The sequence below is a fragment of the Amphiprion ocellaris genome, chromosome 22 (genome assembly GCF_022539595.1).
Source record: "Amphiprion ocellaris isolate individual 3 ecotype Okinawa chromosome 22, ASM2253959v1, whole genome shotgun sequence".
In the NCBI taxonomy this organism is placed as follows: Eukaryota; Metazoa; Chordata; class Actinopteri; family Pomacentridae; genus Amphiprion; species Amphiprion ocellaris.
The window spans coordinates 16985368-17006444 of NC_072787.1; the positions used below are offsets into that span (position 1 = coordinate 16985368).

General features: G+C 40.2%; 1 protein-coding gene across 2 annotated transcripts; it reads left to right on the forward strand.

The window, feature by feature from the left end:
* The first annotated feature begins 548 nt into the window (after positions 1-548).
* si:ch73-206p6.1 (phospholipid scramblase 1) lies at positions 549-20407 on the forward strand. 2 transcript variants are annotated; one of them, XM_035955533.2, is made up of 8 exons: positions 549-4879; positions 5652-5736; positions 13863-13952; positions 15726-15768; positions 15869-16089; positions 16241-16402; positions 16908-17069; positions 19288-20407. In XM_035955533.2, exons 2-8 carry the CDS (start codon positions 5662-5664, stop codon positions 19315-19317), a joined length of 783 nt encoding a protein of 260 aa, XP_035811426.1. In that variant the 5' UTR covers positions 549-4879; positions 5652-5661; the 3' UTR covers positions 19318-20407. The 2 variants fall into 2 exon arrangements, with proteins under 2 accessions (XP_035811426.1, XP_023142212.1); XM_023286444.3 differs by lacking the exons at positions 549-4879; positions 5652-5736 and adding an exon at positions 13145-13210.
* Positions 20408-21077: the final 670 nt, after the last annotated feature.

Here is a 21077-nt window from a genome sequence, read left to right on the forward strand (position 1 = left end):
GGGGAGCGGGAGCCATTTAGCTGATAAGGCAGGGAAGGCCCTTCAGGTGTCTCCTGCTCCACTGCTGCGTAAATGAGCTCCAATTAAACAGGCGGCCGCTAGCTCCGGGTCTCCCCGCAGCCCTCCCCAGCCTCCTCAGCCTCCTCCATCCCCTAAGCCTCCCCCAGCCCCTTGCTGCTCGCCGTAAGGCCCAACCCACCCCATGGCTCCTGCAGCTGCTCGCTCACTCCCACTCTGTTTTTCACTCACACTGCGTGACCCAAAGGCCTGCTTAACTTGTGTGTGTGTGTGTACGCACAGTTGTCTGCTGATGTGTGTGCCCCTCTTTGTATTTCTGTGTGTTTGTTCGCCCCGCAGCATTTCGGCTTATTGTCAACTCTCGATAAGTGACAGCATGGTGGAAGTGCTGCATCCCAGTGTCGGGTTGATTTGTGTATATTGCAGTAATTGCTCCGAAGCTGAAAACTTTGTCTCACAGTCGAAATTTTAAACATAAAATGGGCAAGTTGTGTTGTAATCTATACTAACCCAAACTTTTTTTTTTCCCACAGACCTTGTGGCCTGCAGTTCCCAAATGTTGGAAGCATCTCTGAGCACTGACCAAACACAACATTAACAGTTTGCAAACATTGTTTGATTCCTCAGAAGGCCTTTGCCACGCAGCAGCAGGGGTTTGAGAACAGTGGGGGATTTGGCCAATTAGATGAGGTGGTGATTTAGGTGGCCAGATTGGGAGAGTCACTGTTGGCTGCCGGCCAGGACACTGGGGTTGCCACCCCTGATCCTCAAGCAGCCATGCCACCAGTTCCTATAGGACCACAGTGAGAGGACAGAACGAACATTTGATGACCAGTGCTGCACAAATTCTTCCAAAATAGTTGCTTCTCAGCCACAGTGAAGCCTGTGAGGGTATTAACTATGATCATTTTCACAATTAAATTACAGTTTGATGATTTTTATTTTAGTTAATAAGTTAACTTCCCAGGCAAGAAAATGGTTAAAATGTTCATTTCAAGCTTTTCTTATTCAACTAACCAAGCAAAATCTGACAATTTTCACATATTAGACCCTGAGACCAGCTAAAGTTTGGCAGTTCTGGTGGATAAATTATTCTAGAATCAATTAATTCCCAAAACTGTGGGCAGACTTACCAACTTCAACCCATTGTTTAAGCACTAAATCTTGCAAAATCAGAATTAACTATTGCACAGAATATTAAAAGAACATTTTTTTTTGTTGTATAGTGTAAATGCACAATATTTCTTATATTATGTGTTGAAAATTCAGTCTGAAAGGTGCCACTGTTTACGATGGATGGGCCGGAGCTTCAAGTCATTCTGTTACCTAGATCACTCTGTACCTCCCACTGGAAGAGGAAAGCACAATTACCTGTTCTTGTCGGGGTATACAGGCCCTGTCAGCAGCACCTCGTGCATAATACATACCTGACATTCTGCTAACGTTACCTGCCACATGTAACCAGTCACACTGTAAAAGGTGTTTGTCTGCTCCCTCGCCACTCCAAATGCTAGATATTTAAAATTAATGGCTGTGATTAAGATACTTTAAAACCCGCAAATGGTATATTTAAATATTAAGTCACATGTAATTAAGCAGGGAGAAATATTCATCCCCGTTGTTAGGGCAATTATAACAATTTCCATCAAGGGATTTCTCAGCTTGACTTTTGTTCTGAGCGATAGTGATTAACATTATGGTTAATTGAAGTCATTTTCCAAGACTTGGGGTATTTCTTATTCCCTGGCCTTAGAAGAAAGGAAGGTGGACAGAGCGGAGGCAGCGGGTTCTGGTGGAGAGTCTTAACAACATGATTTTCTCCTCCCTGGTTCCTTCCTGTGAGCATATTTAACTTTGTGTAGGGGGGTCGTCCCCAGGTGGCTGAGGAGGTCAGTCTCCCCTGTGGGGGCGGTGAATCAGTGGACAGTCGGAGATGAGGGCTCAGTGGGGAAACGCCACTCAGGTTAGCAGCCATTTCCTTACATCACATCGGATGGTGTGATGTCCACCTTGTTGGGCGATAACAGCTTGTTATAATTCCACATGTAATGGTTTTCTCCTCATTAGACAGTCCCATTAAAACTATATCAGTAATTGAGCTATTAACTGAGTGGTAGGTAAAAATTACAGTATGATAGTTTATAATACAATGGTTGTAATAATTTAAAGTCTGCAATCAAAATGTGTTGTAGCTCAGTTTCACTGCAGAAAGAGAATGACGTATATGCAGAGTCTGGCACTAGATGGTTGTTAGGGTGAACATTTCTCATCTTTAATCTGACTTTAAGATGTGCATGTAGACGCATGAAGCAAATCACAGTTCAGTATAGAGCTGAAACAAATGTGAGGATGGACAATATTTTATCTAAAAGGCAGAAGGAAGAGATGTTTAAAAAGAATTTAGTAGAAACCTTGTCAAACACAATGTATGATTCTAAGTAGAGCCTTTTTGTGGCCCATAACAAATCTGGAGGGGAATTTTAATTAGATCACAAGTTTAGCAACACATATAGTCCCTGAGTCAGGTGACATTGACAAAAAAATACCACTTTTATATCCAAATTTTACATGAAAGCCACTCATGAGAATAAGTTTTAAAGCTGATGTAGTTGCTTCAACCATAAAATGTGAAGCAAAGGCAAGTAAAACCGACACCGTCAATCAAACTGACAAATTTGTCAGAATGAATTCCTCACCTGTTTGTGCGACAAGTTCACCTCTACTGTTTGTCATTTGCCAAAATTGCCATTTCATTACCCTAAATCTGTTTACAGGATGATTTGCTGATGCGCCCCGATATCAGCTAATTGCTCTTGCACAGAAAGCGTGCAGTCAAACAGTGGCCCCTCTGTTCAGATGCTCAAATCAAGACATAATTGTCACCCAGCATTCATGCCAGACAGTACAGCTCTATCCACAAATCTGTCTTGGTGTAAGTAATATGCCTGCATACTGTCATGAGTGACACGGGCCTCTTCTCTGCAGCACCGTGACCCGTTTTAAAGATCAACGCCAACCCATGAGCACGCACCCAGCGGTTGTCCTGCCTCTAAATGTTATTACAGAGGGAAGCAAGGTCAGATTGCAGAAATGATGATACATGGGAAGCACTTTTGAAATAAGAAAGTCTTCTTTTTTTGTGCTGCTGTGTCGCATATTGACCTTGGCATTTCTGACAATAGCATCCATCACACACATGAAACCTTTCCAACAGGCAACACTGGTCTGCTGAGCAGCCAAGTGAATCAGATTAAGGAATAACACCAGTAGATGGATGCCTGACGTCAAAGCGGCAGAGGGATCAACCTCCCAGTTCCTCGTGCATTCCACTTCCTCTGCATCTCCCCCCGCACTGCCTGCCTGGGTTATGTTTCTCAGATTTTGACACAAATGATTAACTGCCACAGGGTTACCGCGTTTTTGATCGATACTACAGTATCATAGCGGTGATTAATCTGGTGTAGCATTGAGAGGTTGTCGATTGAATCATCTGCTGACCAGGATCCGTCAGTTTAGAGAAAAGTTCTGTGAGACTAAAGTCTGTTACTTATGTATAATCAAACACTCCCTCCATAGTTGTTGTTTGTTCTTTGCTAAAACTTACTTTTATGACAAGTAATTACAATTTGCTATAATGTGACTGCCCTGTAATAAAATGAACATGAGTACCTTTATAGGCTTTCCAACTCATCACTGCAGGACATCCCTCATAGGACTAACTAATGAAACACCAATTCACTGCACAGTCACTGTTTTCAAAAATCCAGCATGTCTGGTTTCAATTTTCCTTAATGGTTGCATTACCGTAAAATAAAAATTAAAAAAACATGATCTCACAAAGAAATGACTAATTTTACAGTGATCCTAAAGTAAGATTCCAAGCTTATGGCTGCTTTGCTCCGGGGCCTGAAAACAGTCAGAATTTGATCCGAGCAGCAACACAGAATATCCTCCAACACCTGTCTGATAAAAAACAAACAAAAAAACCCCACAATGACAGTGAATTCAGAGAACGCCTCCAAGAATGACTTCAGAATTCAGAAAACATACACCGTCTTTGTTTGAATTTTTCGTTAGACAAATAAATCCCAATAAAATTTCTTGCATGGTGTGATTTAAGGGGTACAATTAAAAACATTAAGAGTTTTGCTCATTAATGCTTTTTAATGGGTGCGATCTGACACTTCTGAGAAGAAACAATTTGTACGGATTATATAATGAATGAGAAAAGCACTCAGTTAATGCTGGAGTTTTTGAGGAGAGAAATGCAGACTACAACACCGCTAAAGCTTTGTACGGGGTGCCAGCATGGAAAAAGACATTAGCACAGTGCACGTGTAGATGTGTGTGTGTGTGTGTGTGTGTGTGTGTGTGTGTGTGTGTGTGTGTGTTTCAGACAAGGGCTGCACTGAAGTACTCAGCTGGGAGCATCCAGTCAGTGACCCCTGTCTTTCCAACTGTGTGGAGAGAACTCTTCAGTGTGCATGCATGAGTGTGTGTGTTTGTGTTTGTGTGCGTGTGAGAGAGAGAGAGAGAGAGAGAGAGAGAGAGAGAGAGAGGAAGACGAGTGTGTGTTTGCAGGACAGAAAGAGCGAGACAGAGAGGCAGTGAGATAGAAGTACAGCACAAAGAACAGAGGAGCATTGTGCAGCGCTGAGCCTCCTCAGGTCCGCCCCGAGCTCGCCGTCCACATGCTGCAGCTCGCGGTGCACAGCCTGAAGAGAAGTCCTGAACCGCGCCGGCCTTTGCACTTTGCACTGACACCGACTCACACAGGGCAACATGGCCGCCTCCCTGTATTCGTCTGACTCCGGCCCGGTTCAACACACTCCCTAAGCTGCAAGGAAGCAGCAGTCTCACTGTACGCATGGAGATGTTTCTCATTTAGCATTCAGCGCTGTCATGTTAACTTTAGCATATTTATCTTTGAAAGCATTTTTTTTCTTATTTTCAGCAAAAAACACTGAATAAAATTCTATAAATTTACTGATGTGTAAAATCTGCCCTAAACATGTTTTCTTAAATTTAGAAAATTAATTACAGCAGTGTGTGTAAGTAACATCTTAAAACTACTCAATACAAACTGCAAAAAAAAAAATTTAAAAATTATAATTATTAGGCTAAAAATAAACTGAACAATAAACTGAATTGAAATAGTTGTACTCTTTGACAATTAGTTTCTAATTGCCTTTACAGAACTACAGAATGATGATGCCAAATGTTATTAATTACAATATTTTGAAGCATCTGCAGTCCTTGACATGAACAATTTTTCTTTCAAAACTAAATCTCACTTAATTTTTATAGTGAGAGCAATAATTCAGAAGTAATTCAGACCACAGTTGAAAATAATAATTTACAAAACTACACTACAATTTGTGAAATAATGTAAAAAAAATTTAGTAAGAAAGAAATATATATTCATATAAAAAACATGTCTACATGTCATGAGGACACAGATTATAATTTTGACAAAAAAAATTAAAGCTTCTGCGCTGCAACCAGCACTTCTCAAAAAATACAAAACTACATAAAAAATAACAACAGTATTTGAAAAACAGTTTTTTTTTCCACCTCTGCTGTTCCAACCAAAATTTGAAAATAAAAACATCTCCTATTTTTCCTTTTATCAGTCTCAGCGTGATGGTGTTTTCTACAATCAAGTTTTACGGTGTGCCAGCAGGACACCATGTCTACAGGGACTCTCTGGAGAAAGAGGTGAGTACCAGGTGCTGCGAACCCTCTCATGCTATTACCACCACACTATCATGGCTCTCTGTCCCATTTTTACCTTGCGTACACCCTCCCCCAACCCGTAAGACAACAGGATGGCACCACAACAGCTGCATGTTCTGCAGCTTTGTCCATTTGCGGCATATTTCCTAGTCTGCGGTTGCTTCTCCCCCCTTAGTTTGGTGGAATGGAGACGGCCGCGCGGCACAAAACACGGAGGACTCATTTTGTGTAGGCAACTTGGAAGCGTAAAGGCGTACAACTAAAATGGAGAGGGTGATTTCATTTTTTTTTTTTTTTTTTTTTTGGAGGTGGGAAGAGAAGGCGGTAGTGTTGGGGCTGCAATGCACTGAACAACATTGTAGTCAAACATGGACTTGGAGCACCCTCTACCCATCGCAGGTCAAAATGCAGGCCTTCCTCTGCTCCAGAGTCCTCCCATTGCTACGTCTGTAACTGTCTGGGAGCCAGGCCTTGGTCCCGCTCTCCAGAATTTTAACAGAAACCATGAGAGGGGAGGCTGCTTTAAAGGCTTCATCAACTGTGACCAACCGCCGTCAGCAGTAACCCATGTTATACAGGCCGCAGTTATGACACCCTCAAAGGGCTGCCCATGAGGAGGCAGGCGACAGGGAGGGGGGTACAAGGGGAACAGGGCCTCAGAAGTTTCCCACCTTCCCTTGAACCACAGCCGCACACCCTCGGCAGGAGGTGGACAGGGCCAGCTTTGAAAAATAACACCTTTGTGAGCCCCAGTGCTTGGGGATGGATCGTGGTCTGCAGATGGCTCCGGATACTCTCTGTGTGGATGGATGAGACACAGAGAGGGAGTAAGAGACCAGACGTTTGCATCCATTTTGTACCTGGGAGAAGGCTTTTTATAGGGGTTTGAGGGCAATCAGTCCAAAATTTCCAATTATTATAGTTTCTAAATATGGTCTTATTACATCTAGACACTGAAAAAAGATTCAACAGAAAAATGCACCTCACAAGACATGAGAAGACACTAAATGTGTGCACACTAAGTGTAGTTTTACAATGTGTCTCCCCTAAAACAGTCATGACGATGAATATGACTTGCAATTAAGTTATTCGAAAAGCTGCCATCGTTCTGGAAGTCCACACGTGTCGTGCATGTGGCTAGCTAATGGGCGTGAGTGGAAAACTAAGAAGCAGACATAGGAACAGGGAGCCAGCAGAGTTTTGTACAGGGGGGAATAAATTATTATCGGCCAAGCGATGGTGACAGCGTTTTCCCCTCAGTCTGGGGGAAGAAAACAGTGTGCTGAACTTCTAACCTCGGATTCTGAAATCATTTTTAGCTGCAGTTGACAGTCGGTAATCGGCACTTGACAGCAAGCTCACGAAGGCTGGTGACACTTTCCTGCGACTCAGCAGGGGCCTCGAATAGTCCGGCCCTCTGTAAAGGTGATCGGCTGTTGTGCTGTTTGCTTCGTCTCAGTTGTCTCTGTGGAATAGAGCCGGTTTGATCCCTTTTCCACCTCATTTACATGATTTCCTCTTTGTGGTCTGTTGCTAGCATCATATAAAGATCAAATAATTCAAAGGAAAAAGTCAAAGTATGAATGGAAACTTTTTAGAGACCAGTTAAGGTCACATAATCGGTGGATTTTATTCAACCAAAGCAGCCTGAGGAATTCTGGTAATATTACTCGCCTTGTTTGAAACTCTAAATTTCACGTTGACCTCGTCTTGGAAGGCTTTCTCCCCGCAAGTTTAATGTGACGATTGTGTTACTGTATTCATATAACAACTCGGCTCACAAAGTCAGCATGAGTGCCAGTCTGGGAGCTCAGGGCAGAAGACAGTGCCTCGTGAAGGCTTGTGTTGCCTCCAAACAGCTGTGGTGCCTCTTTTGTGTTATTTGGAGGGCCTGTTGCCCCTGCTCTATTCAGGGCTTTCACACCAGTCTCACTCACTTCTCACTCCCTGGGTTCCTCCTCACAGGTCATAAATTAAACAGAGGGAGGGGAGACTTGAGATCAGAGGAAAAGATCGGTCAGGTTTTTATTTCTGTTCGGTTTTTTAACCACATATTCTGAGATATAACAGCGTAAAGAGAGAGAGAAGTTTCATAAGCAACAGTAAGACGCAAACCTGCTGCTCGGAGGGATATTCTGTGATGTAAAGAGAAGTCTGTGGATTTGTGAGTTGAGATGAAGCGTTTGGGGCTCATCCACTTGGGGCCACGCTGCTGTTGACACTATATGTTATATTAATGAGTGTTGCAGCGTAGTGGTTAGTGTTAGTGGTTAGTGGCTCAGAGGTGCCGCGAGGCTGTGCATGTGTGTTGGTGGGGATTCGGGGTCACAATATGGTTATGGTGACAAGCGCTGGGATAACTCACACCGCCTCTCCTGTCAAAACAAAGACCACTTGAAGTGAATGAGGCCAGCAACGACATACTTTATGGGTTTTGGTGTCACCGACTTTTATTTTTCCTTCAGTTGGAATTAATTGTCATTCTTACTATTCAAATTTTTAAAAAAATAAAAAATCATGATGGACATATTGTATTCAGTAAGGTCACCATACTCAATGTAGCAGTGCGTACTGTGACAATGACTTAATGGCATGAATAGGAAAAATATTGCACAGTTCAGTGGCTCGTATTCCACGCTATTATCCCTTTGTGATACAGAAAGATCAAAATTATGAAATATCATTCGACACATGTGGGATCTATTCAGCGGTATCACAAAACTCCCATTGAAAAACAGTTAAATGGCTTTGCATGAGGCTGTGTACGGAACCATATGGACGCCTCCACATCTCCTCATTTCATACATGTTTCTTTTGACATCAATAATGCCTCGGTATCCAGTCGCGTTTGGAACACATCCAAAACAATTATAAAGTTGCCGTGGAAACTGAGGTCCTGTGCCAGGGTGAGGCATACTGTCTCCGCTCAGATAACCACATGGAAAGTCACAGCAAACAAAGCACTTGACAGGGGTGCAGAAATGGGAGAAATAAAGGGAGGGAGGGAGGGAGGTGAGGGATGGGCAGAGGTGAAGAGCCAGAGACGGAATAACAAAAGCAGTGTTCTTGGACAGGAAAATATACACAATAAATCTGCATTGTTTGTGTGTGAGGGCGTGAATTTACGGACACGTTGTACTAGAAAGCCCTTGTGATGTGAACATTTATAAGCGCAATTCTCACTAGGACAAGTAAGAGATTCTGTGCTGAGGCTCAGCTAAGGGTTTAGTTCAGGCAGGTAACACTACATTTGTGTGTTGGTGTGTCTGTGAACGCACATTATCGTAGCAAACTAAAAACACAGGCTCTTCGGTGACACGTGCAATTTTGTGTGCGGAACATTGGGACCGGAGTAATGTATTGTAACCTTATGCTAACCTAATGAACAAGAGGATGAAAGCGGTGTAATGGAGGCGTTTTTACATTTATCTTTAGGCTCCTCATTATGCGGTGGATCTGACAACCTCGTTAGGAGTGCACGAAAGATTACCCATGCGGATAAAGAGCACCACCTTCATACAAAAAAAAAAAGAAAATACACAAACACATAGAGGAATTGTAGAACAGGTAGAAATACTAAGAGCAGAGGCTGCACAATTGGTGTCCACACACACACATGCATGCAACCATCCCCTGGTGGGAGTAACTGGGAGTCAGAAAGACAATCTGACTGGCTTTCAAAGACCCCCTGACTGTCCAGTGTGTTTATTCAGATGAGAGTGGAGAACAGCACCATTTCAAGTCATTACATTACTTTGTTTTGATCACAATGATGAAGAACATAAGCTCTGTTTGGGCGGCAATGATAAAATGGACCTTTGATGCTGCCTGTGGTCCACTGTGTTAAAATGTTAATCAAACACATGTGTGAAAATGTGTAAAATGTATAGCTGCTGGAGATAAATTAGCTAGTATTCATGCTTTATTTGAAACCTCTTTTTTAAACAGCAGAAAAACACTTATAGTTGTACATCCAGTGTTTTCTTAGCTACAGCAGGTCACTATAAGCAATTGTTGTAACATGAATCAATTAAAACATGTTTTTAGGTGTTTGTGCCTGAAGTGTCAGCAGATCTGCATGCGAGTCATCATTTGTTCTCATTAGCGTTTCTTGGAGAAATCAGTAGCGCTTGAGGAAATCAGGTAATTTGTATTCGCAAATAAGGATACTCGACCCAGCAACGTCATGTCATTTGTAACAGAGTGGTGAGTGTGAGTGTGTGTGTGTGTGTGTGTGTGTGTGTGTGCGTGCTGCATGTTTCCACATTTTGTTTTACAATGAAAAGGCAATTTCTGCATTAGTCTTAGTAATGGCAATGGGGCCAAGCATCATTAGCTCAACACTGCTCTCCAGTGGATGCAAACTATAATAATACACACAGAAAGTTCAGGTGCACATCGGTTGTGTGTTGAGGTTTTTCTATTATGTAGCCGTCTTCCGATCCGTAACAGCATGAATTATTTAAACTGTTATGTGTCGGTGTTGTGCAGCAGAGCAGCATAAGGTTGTATAAGTGAAATTTGATACCTCTCTTGGATGGTTGAGTTTCACGGTCCAGAATGATGTATGTTCAGAGTTTGACATTAGAAGGCAAAGTCTTCTGCTGGAAGTAGAAAGTTTGAAGTGTGAAACTGCAGGATTGCTGATATCACAACTAGTTTGAAAGCCGCTACTGGTGGAATATGTTACACAAAGGGTATAAAGACAGTTCTTGAGATTTCTATTACAAGTGTGTTTTATATTTTCTGTCATAATTTCATTAATGTTTGAATTCATATGGTCATTGAGGTTGATTAAAAGTGCAATGAATAAGATGTTAAAAATGGTGCCTTTGAAAATATACCACTCTATTAATTTGGATGAAGAATGTAACAGGTCACATGGTCACAGTTTAGTTAATGGGGTCACCTGTGGAATTATGGGTCAGATGCAATACGGCTGCAAAGGAAAACCATACGGTTCTAAAATAACCACATTCTGCACTGTCTGAGAGGCACACACAGTAAGTTGTGACTTTTAAATTTTATTTGTTTCATGATTGTGTGTAATATTTGTCAAAGTGCCTTTGGGGACAGTTTGATGAACATATTTGGACCTGTCTATACACTGAGACTAGCCTGAGAGAGAGTCCATCTAATTACAGATAAGACAACTGAACGATGTGTATTTGAAATGTTTGTTATATGTCCTTTATTTTTTTTCAGTTTTCACAGTGACTGGGAAAATAAATGTTCAAAAGACGGTCTTTTTCAGATATTTCTTACTCAGCATTGCTTTATATGTCATTTTTACATTAATCTTCATTCAGACTTACCCAGGCAAGTGACTGAGATCTACTGTTCAAGAGGAATTTAGTTTTTTTTTTTTTTTTTGCTGTTTAGTGTATCCTCCAAAATAATGTTTATTTAGTGAGTCGAGCCACCTGCAAAAATGTATTAGACACTATACATAACAGTGCCCTACATCACAATCTGGTGCATGCCGCTCCATTAATGCGACTGCACGCAGTTCAGACTTGTGGTTGTGGTTGTGGTCACGGTAAAGGCGATACCTCAATGTTACTAGGTCTCACCTGGTCAGATTTCCTGTGCAAGTTTTATAGAAAAGCGAACAGGGTGCTCATTCAGACATTAAGCTGACACGTTCAAATGCTGTCAGATTAATGGAGAGGAATGCATGTCTAAAAGGGGCTTTAGTGTGATGTGGAAGTGTAAACCCTGTATATACTTTCAGGGGTGTGTAAGACATCTGGTACAGAGCATAACATTTGAAATACGTGTTTGAAGATTCTGGATTTTGGTGGGATGGAGGAGGTATAGATGTGATTTGAAGAATTCTAAACAAGTTAATTAACCCTTTTCTTAAAAAAAACAGGATTTCTTGTTACTGCATTCTGAGTGCTGAGGTTCAATTATGGTTGCTATATAATTACCATTCCTGTGGATACTGTGCCATTAATTTAACATTGTAGCATACCACTAAATTATAGGAAGACACTAAAACAACTTCTTATAGCTTAGTCACAGCTAAAATGCTAAAATATGCATATGTCTTGGAAAAAGATGACTTATCAGCTAAGAAATATGCTTAATTAATAATCATTTACATCGTCTATTAATGTAGTGATTGTTTTCTCTATTAATCAGTTGTTTTTTTGATGTGTAAAATGTCAGAAAATAAAGAGAATAACCCCTGTTATACCGTATTATCCAGCATATTCCTAAGCAGTGAAGGTAGAATGTTATTTTATTCAATTCATGATGTACATATCATGTGAGATCCTCTAACACCTTGTGTCTGTTTATTTGTATTAATAGTGACATCTAGAGGATTAAAAGTAAGAATCTGTTATATAATTTGAAAACAATAATATTCCCAAAACATCACTAAAATTGATTTTGCTGCTAACACGTGCTTATTGGCTAGAAATTTAAAAGAAAAAGAAAACAAATGCATTGTGTCTACTTTCTATGCTGCAAGCTGTTCAACCTTTTGAAGCCTAAAACATGACATTGGGTTTGAACAGCATTTTATCTTTACAATATTGCTAACATTAAACCATTTATAACAGCCAGAAACTGTAAAATCTGAAAGAATCATCTGAATTTCAACATTCTGATGATCAGTTAATGAGTCATGTGGGTTCTGTTAGAAAACTATGGACTTAAAATCATGATATTTCATCCTTGCTTTATTTGCTTTGTCTCATTTAAAAAATTGATAAAAAGAAACTGATTGCTCTGACCAGATTTTGTAAAAACACAAAAAAATTCTGCGCTGTGAAGCCATGAGTGACTGTTGCACCCAACAGTCACATGGCAAAAATTCAAGGAATATTTCGGCTGAACTGCAAGCTGTGTTTACACAGAGCAGACAGGGGACAAGCATAGAAACAAATAAAGATGTAAGTAGTAAAATACCTATAGCATCTAGAGCTACTTCCCCCCCCAGCATTGGTATAATTGTTTGCACTTGGAGAAGTGCTGTGAATGTTGATCTCAGGTTTATTTCAGGAATAAAATTAAAGATATTCAGCTTTCATTTGCTCTTATTTCGCGATTTCTGGCATTAAAACTTTCTCATATTGCACAAATAAGTTTTTTGAGTTGTGTGTACCTTAAGCCATAGTTGTGCTGTTTCCAAAAAGTTCAGGACTTAATATTGCAGTGAAAAATGAGCTAAAAGTGAGTAAAAATGTAACAGCAGCAAAAACTATGTGGGTTTTACAGGGTTAACTATGTGAACTGGCACTTACTGGTATTCAGATGCTCTATTTTACTCCGTTCTGGTCTATGAGTGTTTGCTTCTATTGTGCTCAGTTCTGTGCTTCCGCAATCGTGATTGGCGGACGGGGATGGGAAGTGCGATGACGTCGACCAATGAGATTAGAGGTTTATTCCATAGGTTTGGTTACGGAGTGGCCTGTTATTGTTTTAAGTAGCGGATAAAACATCGGTGAGTATTTCTGATTCTGATGGAACGTCTGTGTGTCTTGCGAGTAGAATAAATGAACAGTGATGTTTATGAAGAATGACTTTGTTGCTGATCGTGGCTTTAAACGTTTCGCTCTGTGTGAATTTAAAGAAAAAAGAAAAAGAAAGTGGGCAAATCGGAGCTCGGCATGCGCTCTGCTTCTTTACTGAGGAAAGCTTCCCGGGCAGTAAACATGTCAAACAGTGACTTGGATCTGCGCCGATCTGACCTACATACTGGAGACGGACGGTGCAGACTTGTGCAGGCTTCGGGCCCTGCTGTTTGTGCGTAAATCTATATTGTAAGAGGATTTCTCCTGGTGGTGTCTCCCCCTCAGGAGCTCGTCACTTCCAGAAACAACCAAGAATATCGGTGTCGCCCACCATGTAGGTGTGCAGCAGCTCCCCCACGCTGTTGGACCGATCCACTGTACGCTATTAAAGCAAACACTGCCTAGTGGAGAGCTCACAGACTGCTCCGAGGCTGTTAAATCAACTGGATACAGGCAGATAGTGGGACATAAGCACTGACTGCTGTCCATCTGCCGTGATTGTCTCCATTTGTTTATGACTGTGACCCAAATACACAGTAGATGGCGCCATTTCTCAGTTTTTAATATCCTCCTCATCAACAGGTTTCTGTCAAATCTGACAAAATGAATATGTATGCTGTGCCCAACCCGGGAATACCAGGCTGTCCACCAGGATTAGAATACTTGACTCAGGTACAACGTCCTCTTTTTTTTCATTATAAATGTCTAATAGAAGTGATATGTGTTGGTCGAGTTGCTTGTTACCTGCAAAAAGTCGATTGTTACTCAAGAGTAGTGATTGGAGAAGTTTTCAGATCCTTTGCTTGAATGGAAAAAAAACAAACAATCCAGCAATGAAAAAAAAACTCAATAACAGCTGAAAGTCCTGCTTCAAAAATGTTTGAGGAAGGATTTGCAGCAACAAGTAGTTAAATATTAAGGTAAAGTACAGGTTTGGTCCCTCTGCCTGACATATATTTATATGTAGAATAGAATAGAATAGAATAGAAAAGAATAGAACTACTTTATTGATCCCCAAGGGGACATTTTGTTGTTACAGTAGCAAGCAGAAAGAGTAAAGTGATCACCACTACAATAGAAAACCATGAAATATAATACAAGTGTATGTCATCATTATTGGTTGAGAAGCATCTGTGTGTACGCAGCGTGTTACTGTTGTATCAACTGGAAGTCTGAACTACTTTATATACAGTTAATTATACCAGTTAAATATGGGGTCATGACATGATTGGTGTGGCAGAAAAGAATAAAAAACAAAGTTCCGATACGCAAATCTGGTTTCAATTTTTCATTTTTTTTTCTCCAGTGTTGGATTTTTTGTGAGATATTGGGTCATTTGTACATTTTTTGAAATGAAACCGCGTGAGAGCATCTGAAAAGTGACCCTTTGACTGCACACTGCTTTGTGTTGGAAGCCAAAAAGTTTGGAAACTGCTGGTTAAATGGTATATTTTAACACTTGCCATATTACCCATTGTGCAAAATCCTCATCTTAAAACTCACTAAAGCTGCCAAATGGATATGGCGGGGGTAGAAAGCATAATATTTCCCTCTGAAATGCAGCTTAGTGAAAGTATAAAGTAGAATATACCTCAAAATTGTAAGTACAATACTAGAGTCAATGTATTTAGTTACTTTGTACCAAAGTATTCTCTTCCATTTTGTTCCCCAAGTATTTAACATGAGTGCCACCAAATATCCTCTTTACACAGTAGAAGCTGACAAAGTAGTGAACACTATTGTGCTCGTAATGTCAATGAATCTGAATTTTTAAAGGACTAGGTTTATTAAATCACGTCTAATGATGATAATTTATCTTTCCTTTTAAACTGAACTTCAAACTAATATAATCTACAACTCTGCACGTCATGACTGGCAGGAACTACAATGCAGGGGATCTTACAAAAGATGTTTTGTTCACTAAGGCATTCTGACATGTCACAGTAGGAAGGTGTTAAGAAAAATTAATGAATAGTTGCTGAATTCCATTTGCTTCAGTCTCAGGGTTGTGGTATTGTGCAAGCTGGCTCACTGTCACGCCGTCACGGCTTACTGGGGTTTATGTTATTAGGAACACCTGTGCTTTTGCTGCTATGACAAGTCAAGATGTCTCCTGTGAGCGAGACCTATTGGGAAGGGAGTCACTGATTAGTTGATGCAGCTGCTGTTAGTCTTTCTGCATAGAAACGGGTACTTTGAAAGCCGTTTCTCTGTGGCCGGTGCATTTATACACTGCAAGAAGCACATAATAAAGTCCAGAAAAAATAGCACTATACTGGTGCACTTAAAAAAGACCTCACTGCATATGTTTAGCATTACATTATACGCTACTCTAACAGCTCAGTGATCCACACCAGAATGTGGTTTTTATAACAATGCCCCTACTCCTCTGAATTGTTGCATCTAAAATGCATAAATTTGAATCCATTGTATGTGGTTTTCCAGGTGGATCAGCTACTCATCAAACAGAAAGTTGAGCTTGTCGAAGGTACAGTATGCCAACTTGCTCTCTGCTGCTGGTTTTGTTCAGTCTGAGAATGTTTTATAGCGAGAGCAGCACATTTTTTATCCCTTTTTTATCCATGCAGCCCTTGTTGGTTTCGAGAGCAATAACAAGTATGAAGTCCGCAACTCCATGGGCCAGAATGTGTTCTATGCCGTCGAGGAGAACGACTGCCTGAGTCGACAATGTTGCGGTCCGCTGCGTCCCTTCACCATCCACGTCCTCGACAATTTCGGACAAGAGGTCATCACAGTGAACAGGCCGCTAAAGTGCATGTCTTGCTTCTTCCCCTGTTGTTTACAAGAGGTGAGTGCAACCACTCTCAGACAATGAAATTACAGTGTTGTGCACCATATCTATTACTGTTTACATTTCAAGCTATGTATATATGTATTTGTAAGAACTGAGGAGGTAATATTACAAATCGCACTCTGTTCTTCCACAATGCTTCGCCCAGCTGGAGGTGCAGTCTCCCCCCGGTAACACAGTGGGATACGTGCAACAACAGTGGCATCCGTTTTCTCCTAAATTTATTGTTGCAAATGAACACAATGAGCCTGTATTGAAGATCCACGGGCCTTTCTGCGGATGGAGCTGCCTTCCAGATGTTGACTTTGAGGTGGGTTTTATCTAAACACAGAAATGCATTAAATTTGCGAAAACACGACACGCTAACATTCTCGCCCCGCGGACGTGTTTTTTGTAAGGGATCCTCTTCATGCTCTGAAGCGAGAAATATGTTTCCAATCAAAGCGGGCTGCAGCTCGGGCGACGCCACCGCACAGGCCATGCTCTTGTGTGGTACAGTGTGGCCATTGTTCCATGGCTCAGCTAGTTTTATTAGATTGAGCTGTGACGAGGATTCGGGTCAGTGGTACAGACCTTTCACCAGACCCAGAGGACGGCAACTGAAGCATGATATTACCATCGCGGTTCCTCCCGAGCTGCTTTGAAGTCCTTACCGAGGATACAAAACTCAAATTACTGCGGCAACACATAAAACACGATAAAAAATATGAATAGTTCCAGGATCTCCTTCCAGTAAAACCAAACATGGTTCAGGACTGATCTTTATCCTGCTGCAACACATCTGCTATTTATTTTCTGTGTAACTCTTTCCTCAGATTGTGACGATGGATGAAGTCAATAAGATCGGGAAAATCAGTAAACAATGGACAGGACTACTTCGGGAAGCTTTCACAGATTCAGACAACTTTGGCATCCAGTTTCCCATGGATCTGGACGTGAGAATGAAGGCGGTGATGATTGGCGCATGTTTTCTCATTGTAAGTTACACATTTGTTATATACTTTAGTTGTTGAAGAGCCCACATAATGCACATTTACAAGTTTATAAATGAGTTTTTGAGGTTTATTAAAAGAGGTTTACATGCTTTAAGGAAAAAAAAAAACACATATTTTGCTCATGCTCTACATTGCTTCAGCACCTTTTGTCACCCTCAGTCTGAAACACTTTTATTAGCTGCCTGTATCTTTAACACTTGAGTCCTGAAAAGCCCGGTTTGCTCTAATGAGATATAAGATAAGACACACTTGCGCATATTTGATCACCGACAATCCCTGCACAATGCATGGAGGTTAGATTTCTGTCTGTCTTGATCCTGAATTGCTCTGATGTCATGCAGTGATGTAGGCAATGTTAACATCATAACATCTAGACTGTTTTTGAAGTGGAACGCGGCAGGAGCCCTTTAGTGACTGCACAGCTTCAGGCCATTATGGGACACTTCTGATTCATTTAGATGTTAGCTAAACAACATGCTGTTTGATCGAAACCTTTCATTTCAGTTGAGTGTCAGAGATTTTAATTGTATTTGTCTGATTGTAACGCTTTTTTCTGTATGTATGGTTGATGAGAGACTGAAAACATTTAGATTACACATCATTAACTGCGTTCAATATATAGTTGTAATCCATTGTCTATTTACAAGGAATGTGAGGATTGTTATGGTAACATCTGGACAGAAGTTTTAGCCCTGATAATTTGAATTTCTGACAGTAATAAAAGCTGTTATTCTGTATTTCTTTCTATTGTATTTGGCTTTAATTCTGTGGTTTTGTAGTTTATTTATATAGTTTAAAAGGGGCAGGTTTGGTCATGTGATTTATGTGAAGTGCAAAACTGATCTGATGCTGATTTGTATGAGAATTCATGTAAAATTGAGGATGAAACCATAAGCAGACATCCCAGATATCCTGTAAAACATTTTAAAAGGCTATTTTAAAACTGTTGGGGACTGTGTATCTGGTCGAGGCAGATGGTTGCTGTCTCTGAGCCTGGTTCTCTTGGAGGTTTATTTTTCCTTCCCGTTAGAGGGGAGGTTTTTTTTTTTTTGGTTCCTTCCCACTGTTGCCCACTGCTTGCTCAAAGGGAATCAAAAGGGAAGTTTGAAATTGTTGTGTTCTCCGTTGGGGATTGGTGCAATATAAATACATTTAAATTGAATTGTGTCTAAGAACATTTTAATAAATTGGTGTGTTTCTGTAAGGTTCCGCACAGCCATCATCTGTTGTGGTTCACTTTCCAGGTGAGCATATCGTTGCCTGGATCTTTTTGCACAGGCAGAAAGATGTAGCAAAAGCAACTCTAGCTAAGAAATGATTGCAGATCGTGAGGAAGCTGCTCATTCTCTGATGAACAGCATTAAAACTTTGCTCAGTTTTCTCAAAAATAGGCTGAAAATTAGGCATTTTTTCCCGGTGTCCCTTTTGGTACTCTGAAAATCTGCTCATTCTATGTTCAACAGCGTGCCAAATTCTCCACCAGCTCGGTGCTATGCAAATGTTTTACATGGTGACATAAATAAGTAACAGAAGAAAAGCCTGGACTTCACACAAGGCATTTCGGACATTTAAGAAGCAGTGTATTTTCTGAGAAAGAATAACTCCCTTTGGCATGGACTTTGGGCGTTGTAAGTTTCTAAAGCTTTTGCATGCACAAAAAAACCCCAGCTATAACACACTAAAAAAGAAGAGGGAAAACCCCAAAAAGCATAATATGGGCTCTTTATTCAACACGTGAAAAATGTAACTTCATAACCTGTCCTGTAAACTGTGTAGTTTAGGGATTTTCACAGTGCAATTTAGGAGCAACTGTCAGCACAATGCAGCTACTGCAGATGCTGTAGCCTCATATGACCCAACTTTCATGGGAAATAGCATGTTTCTTGTCACTGGTAGTCGGAAATTTCACATACCTACCACTTAATGTACCACTCAGCCTACATTTAGTGGGAAATGTGACCTAAAACCACCCCAATCACCACATATGCAAAACAGCTTGTCAGAGCTGCTTTGTATAATAGCACGAGTTCAATTTGCTGAACTGTCAAGTCTCCCAGCGTGGTTTAAATATTAATTTTGCAGTTACATATCAGCGAATATATTCTATGCTCTGGCTGATACATTTTAACTAAAAATTAGGTATTAGTTCAATGTCAGATTAATGCTATTCTGCTAAGTCTTTCTTCTCTTTTTCATACAGGATTTCATGTTCTTTGAGACGACTAACTAGAAGCCTAACAGGATTCCTATGTAACATTCCTGGAGGAAGAAGGCCACTAAGCCACGAGTCAGTCCAAAATGCCCTAAAAGAGAACAGCCTTCAAACGGATAGTGTCACGAAAGTACCGCGAGGTACCTACATGTTATAATTTTGCATGAACAATGAAGTAGAAGGTTTGTTTTAGTCGTAGCTGCTCAGGTTGGTTGTAAGATCATGCCACTGAGCTGTGAGTGCACGATAAAGACGTTTTTTTAGACAGTATTTGTGAGGATTTTTTTTTTTTTTTTTCAAATGTGTGTTTTTACATTATGGTTACCGATTTCATTTGGGCGCAAAACCTTTAGTTGCAACAAAAACTCAAACAGAAAGGTAACACCCATGTACAAGTAAAGGGAATACAGCTGTTACACACTAATAACTAATACAATTGGTGTTATTATGGTTAGTATGTATTAGTCAAGATGTTTGTTCACATAATCCACTATGCTTGCAGCTATATTGTGTGAGAGCTAAAGGACTCATGTAATGTAGTAATTTGTGGTTCAGATATCCAATGCCCTTATTTATTATTGATTTCTATTTTGGTTTTCACCTTGTCAATTTAGAGTGTGTGTGCACTGATTTGTGCATGTGTTTGTTTGTCTGTATGCTATGAGTGTACTTATGTGTGTGTTTTAACTGACACACAAATGATCATAATGTAGAATACAAAGTATATTTATATTTTCAATTGCCACAATAATTATGCATTGTCACCTCTGCAGAGGTTGTTTTTTATGGAATAGATGGGTTATGCCTCGATGTACCGTCCCAGGTTTGTCCACAAGAGAGAGCTAGATATTCATCTATGAGTAACCCAGCACATAGTCCAAATGAACAATCTCAACACCTGCTTATGCCACAGGAATTTATTCTGACAGTAGTGTCTGATGACATAGTATATTTTTGGACAAACTCAGGTTGAATTGCATGCGACTGTATCATTGTGTTGGCTACTGCTGGCTCTGGGAATTACACACCCACACCTGATACTATGAGTATACAGAAAGATTTTGTTTTTGGAGAACATTTTGTACATTAAATCATCTTAATATCCATATTTTGCATATATTTCCTGGTAAATCAACTTGAATCGTGATATTTTCCACTGTTATATTACACATGTTTCAGTTCTACATGTGTCAAAATGAAAAGATTAAATAAAATATGTTAAAATGCAGTTTTCAGGATAATTATAGCTTCCATTGAATAGCTATTGATGATTCTGCACAATACCATAATGTAAAATTCTAATATTTAATCAACATAGCCATAAATGTAATGGTCTAAAATACAGTATTGTAGCAAAATGTTACATATGTGCTGCATTAACTTTAAAGCCAGTCAGCATTCTTGTATAGTCATGATCACGTGTTTTTCTCCATAGCTATGTTATCAAGTACTCTGCAAATCTGGGGAAAAAAAAATGTCCATCTTAAGTGTTTTTTTTTTTTTTTTTTTTTTTAAACATATTAAGTCTTAAAAGCTTAACAGCTGTTATTTTTCCAAAACTATACTATATACTGCCAGTTGCAAGAGCTAATGTTGCCAGTTTAGACCTCAATTTTCTTGCGTCAACAGTGTTTTATTCTGCCTTCAGTGTATTGACACTTGTTTGTGGAATTACCATAAGTGGATTTATCGCACTCTTTATGGTACCGTGTACGGGGGATCTGGTAATTGGATTTTCCGTTCTGAAACGGGTATTGAAAAACAAAAAACGAGTGGTT

Bases quoted from the DNA above. Each gene is read 5' to 3' on its own strand.
- si:ch73-206p6.1 (XM_035955533.2), top strand. From the start codon at position 5,662: ATGGTGTTTTCTACAATCAAGTTTTACGGTGTGCCAGCAGGACACCAT. The intron at 13,953-15,725 runs GTACAACGTCCT...GTGGTTTTCCAG, and splicing joins GATTAGAATACTTGACTCAG to GTGGATCAGCTACTCATCAA. The intron at 16,403-16,907 runs GTGGGTTTTATC...CTCTTTCCTCAG, and splicing joins TTCCAGATGTTGACTTTGAG to ATTGTGACGATGGATGAAGT.